This window comes from Molothrus ater, chromosome 1 (assembly GCF_012460135.2).
Source record: "Molothrus ater isolate BHLD 08-10-18 breed brown headed cowbird chromosome 1, BPBGC_Mater_1.1, whole genome shotgun sequence".
NCBI classification, from domain to species: Eukaryota; Metazoa; Chordata; class Aves; order Passeriformes; family Icteridae; genus Molothrus; species Molothrus ater.
Genome location: NC_050478.2, coordinates 65,587,535 through 65,600,744, shown reverse-complemented (window position 1 = coordinate 65,600,744; position 13,210 = coordinate 65,587,535). Strand labels below are relative to the sequence as shown.

General features: G+C 42.7%; 1 protein-coding gene across 1 annotated transcript in view; it reads right to left on the bottom strand.

The window, feature by feature from the left end:
- ADTRP (androgen dependent TFPI regulating protein) overlaps positions 1-11,500 on the bottom strand; it is a 30,515-nt gene extending 19,015 nt beyond the window's left edge. The window contains exons 1-3 of the mRNA XM_036406647.2: positions 11,128-11,500; positions 3,805-3,939; positions 2,295-2,396 (exon numbers count right to left, since the gene is read on the bottom strand). Of these exons, the coding sequence (XP_036262540.1) occupies positions 2,295-2,396; positions 3,805-3,939; positions 11,128-11,280 (390 nt within the window). The 5' untranslated portion in view covers positions 11,281-11,500. The remainder of the gene's footprint in view (positions 1-2,294; positions 2,397-3,804; positions 3,940-11,127) is intronic.
- Between the last annotated feature and the right edge of the window lie 1,710 nt (positions 11,501-13,210).

Sequence of the window (13,210 nt, the reverse complement as noted above, 5' to 3'; positions counted from 1 at the left end):
ATCCCATCTGCAAAACAAAATGTTTCTGTTCAGAGTGCAAAAACATGGCTAAATTATAGTGCTCACTCTGCAACTCTGGGCTAGCAGGTGGGCAACAACAACCCTTTCCCACTGTAGGAGCAGTTCATGTGAGGAAAAAAATTATTATTCATTTCTGCAAGGAAGGTGCTGCAGCATCACTACAAAGCCAAGGAGCTCAATATTCCTGAAGTGGGTTTGCATGGTTATTTTTTAGGCTCACTCTCCAGTTACATAACAACATATGCTTTCCCTATGTACAACATTAAAATAGACTGAGATTTAAAAAAAGTACTCCCACTGCAAATGATATGGCACTGATGGTTACTACTGATACACCCATGTTTTTCTCCTCCAAAGCCAGCTACATGCTGCTTCAATCTGCCATGAAATGCCTGTACTCTCAGAGCCATAATCTAACAGCAATATGTAAGGAAAGGAACCCAAAGAAAAAGTGTCTGCTTGGCAATCAGAACTTGGAGATTGTCCCTTAAAGTGTCCCTGGATCTCCTTAGTGTCTCCAGCAGATATTTGTGTTAGAAGAAGAAATTGCCTCAGCTAAGCCTGAAGGCACCTGTTGGAAGGTGTTCTAAAACACAACGATTGTCAATAGCAGGGATCAGTCTGGTGGCAGATGTTTTATGCTTGATAGTGACTGGAAGGAAAATTTCCTACCCAGGAACTGTCAAGCACAAGGTGTCTGCAGTGTATTAAGAGCTTCAGAAATAAAATATCAGGTTGTGATAGAGGTTTGCTTTATGTGAAGTTTCTCTTCAAAATAATTTTCAGGAAGAATTGTTTTTCCTTTTTTAACATCTGTTTTTGACACTTCTGATACAGAAAAGCTTTTTATTGTAGTCAAAATGACTCTGTTATGAAATGTAGATGTAGGTAAGGTAAGAAGATGTTATAGCTGATATATTTGAGGGGTTCCTGCAAAGACTTCTTGCACATGAAATAAAAATGTATGCCCTAAAACCTCTCAACCTTCCGATGTCATAAACAAATGTGGAAATGGAAAGGGCAAATTCTCAGCTGTGAGCCAGGATTAAAACAAGCAGCAAAGCCTATCTTCTCTGAGCTTCACTTTGTGCTACTCCCCCCTCCCCCCTTGCTCAGCACCTCCACCACTGTGAGGATTTTAAACCAGTTCCCCATACTAAATCCTGGACCTGAAACCAGCATGATGCAGAGGACATGAAGAATCTTTCATTTTGGTGGATGATGGTTTTCAGAAAGAGCAGAACCCTTTTGCACCTGTGCAGAGGTTTGGACAGCCACAGAAAGGTCCTGGTGGAAATGAATTGGTGGACAGAGAGCAGGTGATGAGGTTAAAAGTGCATGATGGCTGTGGTTCACCACTCGGATATCAGCAATGCGGACATGCCTCTGTGTGTTTGGATTCCAGTCACACGACTCTGAATGCACCTGTCTAAATCAAGGGGCTGCTCAAACCTTGAGCTGTCCTCAGCCAGACACCCCAAACCCTCCCAGATTTACCTTCAACACTCACTGGGTAAATCCACTGCAGTGGATGGCAAAGCACTGTTCTTAAGAAATGAAGTCTGGAGAGAAATGAGTCTTCTATGTGATTATTTCATACTTTTTGGCTTCTCTGATTCAGCCTAGAGCTGAACCTCTCCCTTCTCTCCCACTTCCCATTCGTCCCACGAGGCCTCCCTGACCTTGCAATCCACCCACAGTTTTCCATGTTACTGTCAGCCTCCTTTCACTTGACTGATGAGAAATATGTGATTATTCAACACATCATAAAAATGGCCAGAGCAAATGAAGGAGAAATCTGGAAAGTATTTATAGAAAATCTGTAAACAATCATTGCAATCCAGCTATTCAAAACTGTGCACACATTAGCTTATTAGCTGTAGAGCTGTCAGATTCTCTTTTGTTATTTCACCTTTTTTAAAAATTAAGGGCTGCTTTGTTACATTCACAGCCATTTTGTATTTCAGAGACTTCTGTTAGCAGACACAATTTCTTTTTTGAGCTACAATAAGTGAGATTTTCTTTCCTTATGACTACACATCATTTCATTGACTTTAGAGGTTTGACAAGCACCGATGAACTGACGCTCCTTGTGTGCTAAAAGGCTTCTTGAGGCAGCTTCAAGCACATGCATCTGATTGCTGCGTACAGCTCAACATCAGATTCAGATAAGCAGGAGGTGAGAACGGAAAAGCTGTGAAGCCCTTCTGGAAAACGGTACAATGCAGTGGTCTCTGTTTTCTCTGCAAGAGGCTGAGGTGTTTCTTACTCACCATAGCATGATTTAACCAGAGTGGGATGACTCCATCAAGGCTTTTGGGGTAAACCAGCTCTCGGTTGTAGGTATACAGTGTCCAAAAGGATATACACACAAACTGGAACCAAAATGCAAAATGAAAGAAATTTACAAATGGAAGACAAACATAACTGATAGGATTTGGTTAGTGCTTTCATTTCTGAGAAGGAAAAATATCTCCATGCTTTTTTACATGAAAAATTATGACACTGCCAGATAAACTCACGTTATGGCACATTTACTCAGAGATGCAGTGTTCTATGTTGATACTGAGAGAAAAAAAAACCCCTGCTTTATAAACTGCCAACACTGACATTTTCTGTGGAATCTGAGATTAGCTGCTGGTTTTTTCCTCTTTCCCTTTCCCTTTGCAGATGGGAACTTTTGATGGTCAAGTAGTTCTCCTCAAGGGACTGTCTGTTAAGCCTTTGTTTTGCTCAGTAAGAAAGTAAAACCAGATCGTGATAAGGCAGTTCACATAAACTTACCCTTTACCTTCACATCTCCTAGGTCTAATTCCTAAACTGCAGGTGAAAGATGCACACTGTGGGCATCCATTTTCCCCCCAGTAGATCAGGAATTATAATGGGACAACCTAACTGAAGGAAATGGTCCCTGGTATCAGTTACTGATACCTGGGAACTGATTTGCAATTTTGGCCTGGCTTTGTATTTGAGCAGACTTTGTGCTTGGGGCTAGAAATCAGGGATGTGAGATGCTGGAAGAGTGAGACTATGCCACAGTCCTGCAGGCATGGTGAGGATGCCTAGCAGGATATGAGAGCAGCATAATGAACACCCTGACTCCATCCCTGGCAGGGCTTTTTTATGGACCAGCTAGCTGAGCTGCTTGTGGACCATGTTTAAGCAGTGTTTCTCAGCCCTCTGAGATTCAGTGGTGGCTGCAGGCATCACTCTCACAGAGAGTACCTACATGTATAAATAACCCATCAGTTCCTGTCCAACCCACGGCATTTTGATAAACAGCATTGTCTGTGAGGGAGTAGGTGATCCATGATGAATCTGACGTAGGCTGTGACTATAATTATTTTTTCCATGAATCTGTTTCTCTCCAGTGCTTATTTAAAGTTACTCTGGCATCAAAGAAGATGTGAGGTTTTTCTGCCTCTTAGGTACCCTCTTGTGTCCTCCTGACCTGTGCTGCCCTTTAGAGAAAAGCCGTAAGTTGATAAATCCACAGCTATTTGGACCATGAGATTAACAGAGAGGTTACACCTCATTCACCCTTTGGGGTCAATCTGTGTCCACTTGAGGACAGCAACCCTCAGGTTTGTGCAAGAGGCTTTGCTCTCAACCACGACAGGCTCAGCATTGTTTCTTCTTCTAAATGGTCCAAATACATTCCAAATTCAATGGCAAAAGAAAGCCCTTAGTTCTTATCTATTTCATACACATACTTTTGGTACTATACACCCCTAATCATTTATGCAAACGTTATTTTCACATAAAGAGACAAAAGGTACTTACTGTGGACACTGGGAAAGCCAGGACACTGAAAAGAAGGTCTCTGCTGGAAATTATGCACTTAGCACATCGCAGTTTCTTAATTAGTCTCAACACATCAGCCAGGAAGGACACCCCATAGAAGACAGCCTGCAAAACCTAAAGTAATTACACCTAATGAGGGAAACTCATCCAGCTTTTATTAGCATGTTCCTCAATGAAATCCGTTTGTGCTCTTCAGGGAGCTGTTTTGTTCATGAGCTGCAAGCCTGTGTGAGGGAAATAGCTGTTGCCTAAATCTCTTTTACTAACCCAAACTGATTAAATAAAGTTGGTCAGGAGATAACTTCTACAGTATCCCAGTTAATAGATTAAACAGAGATGTGTGACGTAATTCAGATGAGTGAAGGGACAGGTTGAAAGCCAGCTCCATCACACTTCCTATGTAAATGGTTGACCACTGGATATATCTGAGCAGGAGAGAACAAATTATGCCAGGACATTTTTCCTGTAAAGCAATTGCTAGAGAGCTTTTCCACTATTTAGCCTACACAGGTTCTTCTTTCTAGGACTCACACTGCAATTGGTCTCAGTGTCAAGTAGCTCAAAATCATCTAAGGTGAGAATTAGGTGCAGAAGTTAAAAAAAACAGAACCTCTTTTGCTGAACTCAAAGGGATTCAAGAAAGGATTTCAAGTGCTTAGAAGCAAAGATCCAGAGTCACCAACTAAAAATGAAGTTTTACTAAAAATCATTTCTAGGTAGTGAAGGTGGGATTTTTTGGGGAGGACACTAGGAGGATTTGGTAAAGAATTAGATACATGCACAGCGACAAAACAGAGTTCTCCAAATAGTGTGTAAAATTGTCATATTACTGTGGTTTAAACCAATATTGCTTTTCTAATTGCTTCATTTTCTCTCCGAATACTACACAGCAGATCAAGATGAACCAGATTTGTCAGACACACAAAGGCAGAATAGAACCTTGCAGAAAAATACTTCTCCCACTGTCTTGCATTTAGCACCAAATCAGTTCAGTTCACTTAACTCATGGGGTGACCACTTCTTTTTAAGGCTAGGTTGTCCCAGAGCAATGTAATGTGGGAAATGCATCTTACTGCAAACACTGGATCAGCTAGTGATGCTTAAATGAAAAGAGGGTTACAGCTGTCAGGATGAGATCTCTTTTGCCATGATCTTACTCTGACTCAGATATTTATTTAGAGCAAAGTCTCTGAAGTTGTGGCTGGTTATTTCATCAGTTTCTGAAGAAGCTGAAAAGGGTGATGCTTGGGAGGGGACAGAATTAGTGCAACGTTTTTCCATCAGAAATTCCTTTATTATCAAAATATATGAGGGGAGGAGGAGACTATGATTTCACCACGCCTGTTGTCAAACAAGGGCTTCTGCAAGCTTTAGTTTCCAGAGACTGAGTCTTCCTGGGCAACAAAATTACTATAGTTTGCACTTATCCGCAATCATCCCCAAACATTTTGTTTCTTCCCAGCACAGGGAAAAGATACAGTCTTCCTTCCCTATCCTTTCCACAGCCCAGAGAGCCAGGACAGTAAGTACCACTGTTGGATTGCCCCTCTCCCTGTGCAGACCCACAGCAGCAGAGGTAGGGAGGTGCTGACACGGGCTGGGTAACTGGCCTAGGGTCACACAGGACCAGGTATCAGAGGCTGTGCATCACCCAGCTCAGCTGCAAAGCCACATGTTTCCTATCAAGGCCTAGAGTGAAGAGACATATCTTTACATAAAAAAAACCCAAACCCAAGCAGCTTCATCAGAACCCACAGAGGTTTCTGTTCAATTCTGAGGCCTAGGGTAAACAGACATTAAAAACGAAACCAAGCAGCTTCATCAGAACCCACAGAGGTTTTTGTTCAGTTCTGAGGCACCCAAAGCAGCTCTTTTGAGTGTGATTTTCCCCTCCCTATTATCACAATTAGCAGGCACTTTTTCAGTCAGTAGCGATTCAGCCCTCCAAGTCATGGGTCTGGTTCAGTAAAGTCCATGCTGGGGTGCAGTGTACACAAACACAGGTTCAGCCCAAATCTGTCCCAGTTCTTGGTCTCACCAGGACACCAATACCGAGTCCTCGAAGAGCTAAGAAAAGCCTGGTAATAACCAGAAGCTCTTGCTACACCCTGTAGAGTCAGCAGTAACTTTCTGTAAAAGGCATGAAAAATGAATGTGAGGGTGGTGACAGTCCAGTGACACATGGTGACTAATTGCCAATAAAGCAATTAGGGAGAAGCCTGGTTCCCAGAGGATGGGGCTATTATTATCTTGTTCATGGTCAGCCTTACATTAATCATGGGACAGGGATAGGCTGCTTCTTTCCCCGCTTCAAAATTAACTAAAATAAACATTACTGAAAAGAAACAGTCCCAAAACAGCCACATTCTCAGCCTGGTAAATATTCTGTTATACACAGGGGAGGACAATGTTATCTTCTGTATGGAAAATTCTTATCTGAATGTGTAACCTGACCCATTTCTCCAGCTAAACATGGGGAAGAACAACTCCTGAAGAAGTTTGAACTCAGCCTCCGGAGCTCGGATTTGTGCTGCTGTAACTCTACTCTTGTTCATCACCATAGTTTCAAAGGTGTTGCAGACAATTTAGTGATCACCCTGTATTTCCAAGAGCAATGGAAGGTTATACAAGTAATTTTCAAACCAGAAAACTAAACTTAGCTAGGATCATCCCTAATACTGCACAGTCAGGCATTGTACACCCCCAGTAGATTAAAATCCAAGCTCCAAACCCACTGGAAAGGTGCATCCAAATCATGTAGCCCTCCATTAAAGGGAAAATGTTGACATAAAAAAAAAAAAAGTGAAAACATCAAATTATTCCAGATGTCCTGTGAATTTCCCAAGCAGCAGTGCTGGCACTCACAAATCTATTGCAGGCACTCATGGAATATAAATCCACTGGCTGTAAATAGAAAGGATTCCCTAAAGTGTTCCCGCACGAACAGAAGGGAAGACTGGAAGCATTCAGAAAGCTAATGATTAACCCAAAGAGGAGAATATGGATATGATTATCCCTGCTGGAGAGAGGCTGCTTTCTCCTCTAGACCCTGCAGAGTTCCATGGTGCTGGGTGCTGTAGAAACATTTAATTTGGCCAGATCAATTTTCCAAACTGAGACTCACAGTGAAAAAGACAAAGCTCAATTTTTATCTGTGCAGTGATCAAAAGGGTGTTTCTGTTTAACTAACCTGACATGATTTACTTTTGTGTATAAGATCTTGCCATATGTGTATATTGAAATCTCCAACTAGTACAAATAAATCGGGCTCCCAGCTCTGCCCTTTAGGGAGGGATAAATCCAATATTCTGAGCAAGTTTTTAGACATAAAAGTCAATATTTAGTGTAGACACATCCATTCACATGATAGTGTCTTGGAAAATATCTTTACTAAATACTGGGCCTATTCTGAAATAAATACAAAGCAGCTTTCAGGACAATTGAAAAGTATTTCCATTATGAAAGACAAAAGTATAAGGAATAAAGTGGGGCAGGAATACAAGTAATAGTTTTTAAAAGTGCAGTGTGCTCATTATGCAGTGATTTACTAATGGATTGTAAGCAGTGAGCAGATTTTTATGAGCTCAGATATTTCAGGCAATGAATGATTCTGCTTGCACTGTTTTGTGTCAATTAATACAAAATTGGTTTTATCTGTCATTTCTGCTTCTTCAATAATGGGTCAATAAACCTTTTTGATACAAAGCACACTTATCCTTTTTTCCCCCTACAAAAATATTTCCTTACTGAATCTTGATTGCTATGATCATTAAGAAGATGGATCTGAAGCAATGTCAGAGATGTAGCTCTCTTGGGATAGCCACATGACTAGCAAGGAATTGAATGAGGTGCTAAAAGAGGGTCATATCTAGAAGGAATTCTTTCAGCGTCTCTCCAGCAAAACTGGGAGACAAGCAGCATTTCCATCCTCAGAAAATGTTAGTTTTCCCAGTATTTATATTTCAGATTACAGTGAGGCAGCCAGAGCAGCTTTCCACAGAAAGAAATTTTTAAATGCTATTCCAAAGAAATAAGAGAAATTTTGGAGGGAAAATTTCCAAGTGATTCTGACAGCCAGTGCCAGAAGGCAGGCAATCCCAGTCTGGCAGGATACAGGCAGAAGAGCTGGACAAAGGCAGTCTCTGTGTTCCTGGCTCTGGGGAAGCCTCCAAGGCACTGCCCAGGCCTGCCCAGCACAGCAGACTCACTGAACCAGAACAGCCCAGTGTGAAGCTTTTGCCAGCTCTTCTTCCCCACAACCATAACTCCCAACATCCCCAGGTGTTTTCCAGGGCTGTGTCCAGACTGACCAAAATTCAGTGTGTTGCATGTGCACCCAATGGACAAGTGTGATTGACAGGCACCTCTTGTTCCTCCATGATCCTCAGCAACAACAGGGAGTGGCTTAATGCCAGACCATGGGATGAGTCCTTTAAGTCCAGTGGAGCCCCACAGAGAGCACCACAGCATGTAGGACATGTTGTCTTCTCACCCATTTCCTCTCTTATACAGCAGCTCAAGAACATTTTGCCACCTTTTTGCTGCTGCTTTACCAAAAAATGCTACCCAGTTCAGCAGGAGAAGGAGGGTGACACCATTTCTTTCCCTAATGCCTCTTCATTTTTTGGCAATCCTTTCTTGAAATAAATAAATCTCTGAAGAAGAAGGACTACCATCCATGAAGGAGTAATTTTGCACACCCTTTCCCATTGCCACATTTTCTGCATGAGATAGGCAATATCTTCAGCCCAAACCATTTCCCTTTTGGCTGGCATCTCCATTTCAGCATTGGGATCAGATCAATGAGTGGTTAAAATTTGGGAGTCAAAGGACTGGGGAAGTGGAGCAAGAGCCCTCTCTCATGGAGATCTAATAAAACCTGAGCTGTTCAGCACATCTGTAAATGAGCTGGCAAAGGGAGCAAATACTGAGATGGTACACTTTCGTGAATCTGATGTGGGCTTTTTCCCTGTCAAAGTGACCTGACTGTAAAATTGCCAAAGAATCTCAGGATACTTAGTGCCTGAGTGATCAAATAGTAGGCAAAAATCAGTTGATAAGTGCAATGTCAAGCATTTTAGAAAAAATTAAAAAGCAGCTTCAATTCTATATATTTTTCAACAGTGAGTTCTATATTAGCTGTCACCATCCAGTAAAGAAATATTAGTCTCAGTGTGGATTGCTCTCTCAACTTGCTGTCTACTTGCCTACCAGTGATCAAAAAAGACAAATAGAGAGTTAGGAGCAGCCAAGAAGAATTAAACTACAAACAAGGAAACACCTTTAGGCCACTGTATAAGCCCATATATGCTCATAACTTGACCTCTGTGGCCTGCTCCACCTACTCCCTCCTGAAACTTGAAAAACTGCTGCAAAGGGTGACATGGATGCTTTAATGAGAAGCAACCCTTTGTGAAGAGAAATGAAAACAGTTTGGACTTCCAGCCTGCAGAAAACAGTAACTAAGAGGATCATCTAATGCCATTCTAATTTGTGGAAAGAAAACGTGAACAGGGATGGATGATTAAATTACAACACAGAAATAATGAGGCATCCAGCTCAGCTGTCAAGGAAGCAGGTTTACACCAACAAAATGAACTGCTCTTTCACACAAGGCACACTTGCCTCATGGCACAGAGGAAAGGGAAAGTATCAGAAGTATGAACAGGCATGTTTTTCCTTTAGATAGATGAAAGGAAGGCTTTGAATAGATATTTGCTACCTTAGCCTAGATTTATTTTTTGGCTGGCTATGCTAGTGGGACAGTAAAACTATGGAAACTTCAGTTCATGCTTGTACATGCTCTTGCCTTGTGCAGCCTTTCCCTTATCGTCCACTGCTGGTCACTAAGGGAATCTGGATGACAATTTCAGTGAGTATTTCTTCATCCCAGAATACTGGGAGATTGGTTACTTGCTTTGTCCTTTTGATCTCATGCTTTAGAGCTGGGTGGTAAATCTCATTATAATGGTGTCAGGGGATGGGAGTGGAGATGCTGTTTTGCCTGAAAGTATGGGTGGTATTTTAGTGGGCTCAGCTATTCCCCCAAAATGGCAATACTGATAAACAGGCACCATCGCAATTAGCAGTGATGCCACCCAACTGCAGTGATATATATGTGTCCTCATCCTCCCAAAGCTGGCTTGGCCACTGAGGAGAGGGCTGGGGCTACCAGAATCCCTGGGTTGTTGTAGTCACTTCACTTGCCATTCACTGCTTCTTGGTTGCAAATGTTTCACAGAGTCACAGAATGGTTGAGGATAGAGGAAAACCAAATTCCCCACCTCCCTGAAGGTCTCCAAAAGCCCCACTTGGAGCTGGGGAGCCTTTAGGCTTCCACTGAACTTCAACATAGGATGTCTCCTTCTGAAGGCTAAAAGTAGAGACAAACATGCCCCAGACCAGACCTCCCACTGGAATTTAACTCTGATGGTAACACAGAATGGATGAAAGGCTGTGTAGGTCCCTGTGGTCATCCTTCAAATTAGCAAGTGTGCCTGAAATTTTTCCCTCATAGGAAACCTCTCCACAAGCCTGGTCTTTTCACCCCACCAGCACTACTTCCCCAAGCTGCTGATGAACACCTTGGACTCTGAACAAGCCTTCTCCCCTGGGTATCTCATGTACTTTCACTTTGAATTTCTATCCTGTGAAATGACAGCACATTAGAAGAACCAGAACACATTACAGTCTCTCTTTTTCTGTGTGCTTTTAGGAAATGTGCAACCAGTTAAAAGCACTGCTGAAACTCATGTAATAACATCACAAGCAGCTCTCTCTACAGGCTGGAATTTCTTTCCCTTGTGTTCTCAACTGATTGTCAAATGAAGCAGGTACTCTGAATGGCTAAATTAGCACGTGCTTTGCTTTGTTTCACTTTTCCTGTAATTTAAAGGACATAAAAGCCTATTTTAAAAATTGAAGTAAAACTCCAAGCAGTGTTGAAATGTTTTGAATCAAAGTTTAGAAAACAGGCACCAAACTTGTATGTGTCCTGGCAGGACATACCCCCACTTTTCTGTTCTTCTCCTCACTGACAATGCCTCTTTTGCAAGAAGGCAGCTAGCTTTGAAGTACTTTCTGAAAACCAGGCATCTCACCAGTCAATATTCTTTCTGCATGAAACCTGTGAATACATTTCACAGTACAAGCACAGATCCCTCTTTAGTTTCCTTTGGGGCAAAAACCACCAAAGTAAGCAGTTTAACAGCAGCAAATACACCAGCTGCATATGTCTTGAGGCGCAGATGGCAGACAAACAAACAGACATATTGGTATCACTGTACAACAGGATTTGCTTACCAGATTGAGGACTGTCAAATATTTCCACTGCCCACCATAAAGGAACACTTCAGATGGCCGCTCCTCTGTTTTCACGTGTGTGATGGAGTAGGCAACAAAAAAGTACCAGACAAAAGCAAGGCAGTGGTACGTGGCAAGAGTAGAGATTTCCATGCTTCAGCCAAAAGCAACTGACAGCTGCTCTGAAAGCAGCTTTTCTCTTAAGGTGCTCAGTGCATGGGATAAGGCAAGGCAGGAGGGTTAACTTCAGAGCAGCCTTGGGACACGATGCCACTTTGCTCTGGTCAAAAGGAAAAATCACAAGGCTGTGAACTTTGCTTCTATTTGTTTCCCTTTTTACTTTACAGATAGGCTGGGGGTTGAGGGGGATGAGAAGAATAGGCTTAGTCCCTGGATTTAAATGCCTTGCTCAAGATTACCAAAGATTAGTTGCAGAGTTACATAAGTTTTGGGTTGGGTTATTCTTTTGCAAAAGTGGGGGGGAGTTTTGCTGCTGATTTTGTGTAACAGACTGTCATGTGTCGAGTAGAGAGTGAAAACAAGTGGCATTTCCTCACTTGTAGCTGTGTGTGCAGCCATGTCTCCAGCTCAGCTTGGGATGCCTCTGTGACTGTTTTTGCCTTGTGCCAAAGAAAGAAGTGGGAAATGTAATGGCCTGTGAAAGAAAAACCTACTTGATTTGTTGATAAGCTATGGAGGTGGTAAGGAAGCTGACAGGATTCATAGGCAAAGGTCCTTGGGGCTGAAAATCTCTCTGGCTGTTAACTTTTTTTTGTGGGAAAAGGCTCTGCCACCTTTATGCTGCTCCCAGCAGCTGAAATTCATCACAGCAGTGCATGGCAGGTTGGACAAACCCTGAGTCACTCTGAAGCTCTGGCAGGGATGGAGACAATAGGGCAAAGGCCTTGGGTGACAAACAGGAAGTGCTGAGCAGCCTGTCTTCCCTCTCTGCTTCTTTATTTGCTGCCATTCACCTTCAGACAGCCCCTCCTCCCTGGCACAACATCATCGCATCATCAGGGCTGAGAAGAAGAGAAGAACCAATACAAAATGACCCTAAAATGAAGGAAACAAAAAATTTCCATGAGAATTGTTGCTTTTCCTTCTCCTCCTGCCTCACCAAGCAATCATAACTAGCACTGGAAAACACACACAGCATTTCCTAGAGTCTTCATAACTGCTGCGCTCTCAGCAGTAATTGCCACCTGAGTGTTTCACAGGGGCCTTGATGGGAGCAGGTATCACGCCCCAGGCCACAGCTGGACCTTCCTCATTCAGGATGGGGAAGCAGCATGCTCTTCCTGCCCCTGCAGACACTGCCTCATGAGCAGGGCTCAGCTTTGGCCAAGCAGACTGCATTAAGAGATCTCTTTTTCCTCCCCTTTTAACTGGTTTACAGACGGCATTGAGCAATCTGCTGTGTTTTGGTTTGGTCTGTTTTTATCTGGCTTTTTTCCCCCTCCTACTAGATGCAAGGCTCCATGTGGGATAATTTCCTATGAACTCAGACAGTAATATGCCTGCATGTTGGGAAACAGGCCTCGCACTAAGGCACTTCAGTATTCTCCTGTGGTTCATTGACTTCTCCCCTAATTCAGATTGCCCACATCCAGATCCCTAAGGCATACCAGCCACCACAATCCCAGTGAATTATTGCTGCCTCACTTATGAAAAATAAAGACGTAGAGCCTTCTGTGGTTGTTTGAGGTTGGAAGAGAAAACTCCCTGCCAGGAAAAAAAAAAGGAAAACAGGATGAGATTATGTATTTTTTGTACTCTGACCATCACCAGTCTTTTCATAGAATCACAGAATCCTAGAATTATTTGGGTAGGAAGGGACCTTATAGATCATCTAGTTCCAGTTCCCCTGTCATAGGAAGGGACATCTTCCAACAGAGCAGGTTGCTCAAAGCCCCTCCAACCTGGCCTTGAACACTTGAAGAGATGGGGCATCCATAGCTTCTCTGGGCAGCCTGTTCCAGTACCTCACCACCAGTGAAGAATTTCTTCCTAATATTTAAGTTAAACCCATCCTCTGTCAGTTTAAAGCCATTCCCCCTTGTCCTGTCACAAAATGCCCTTG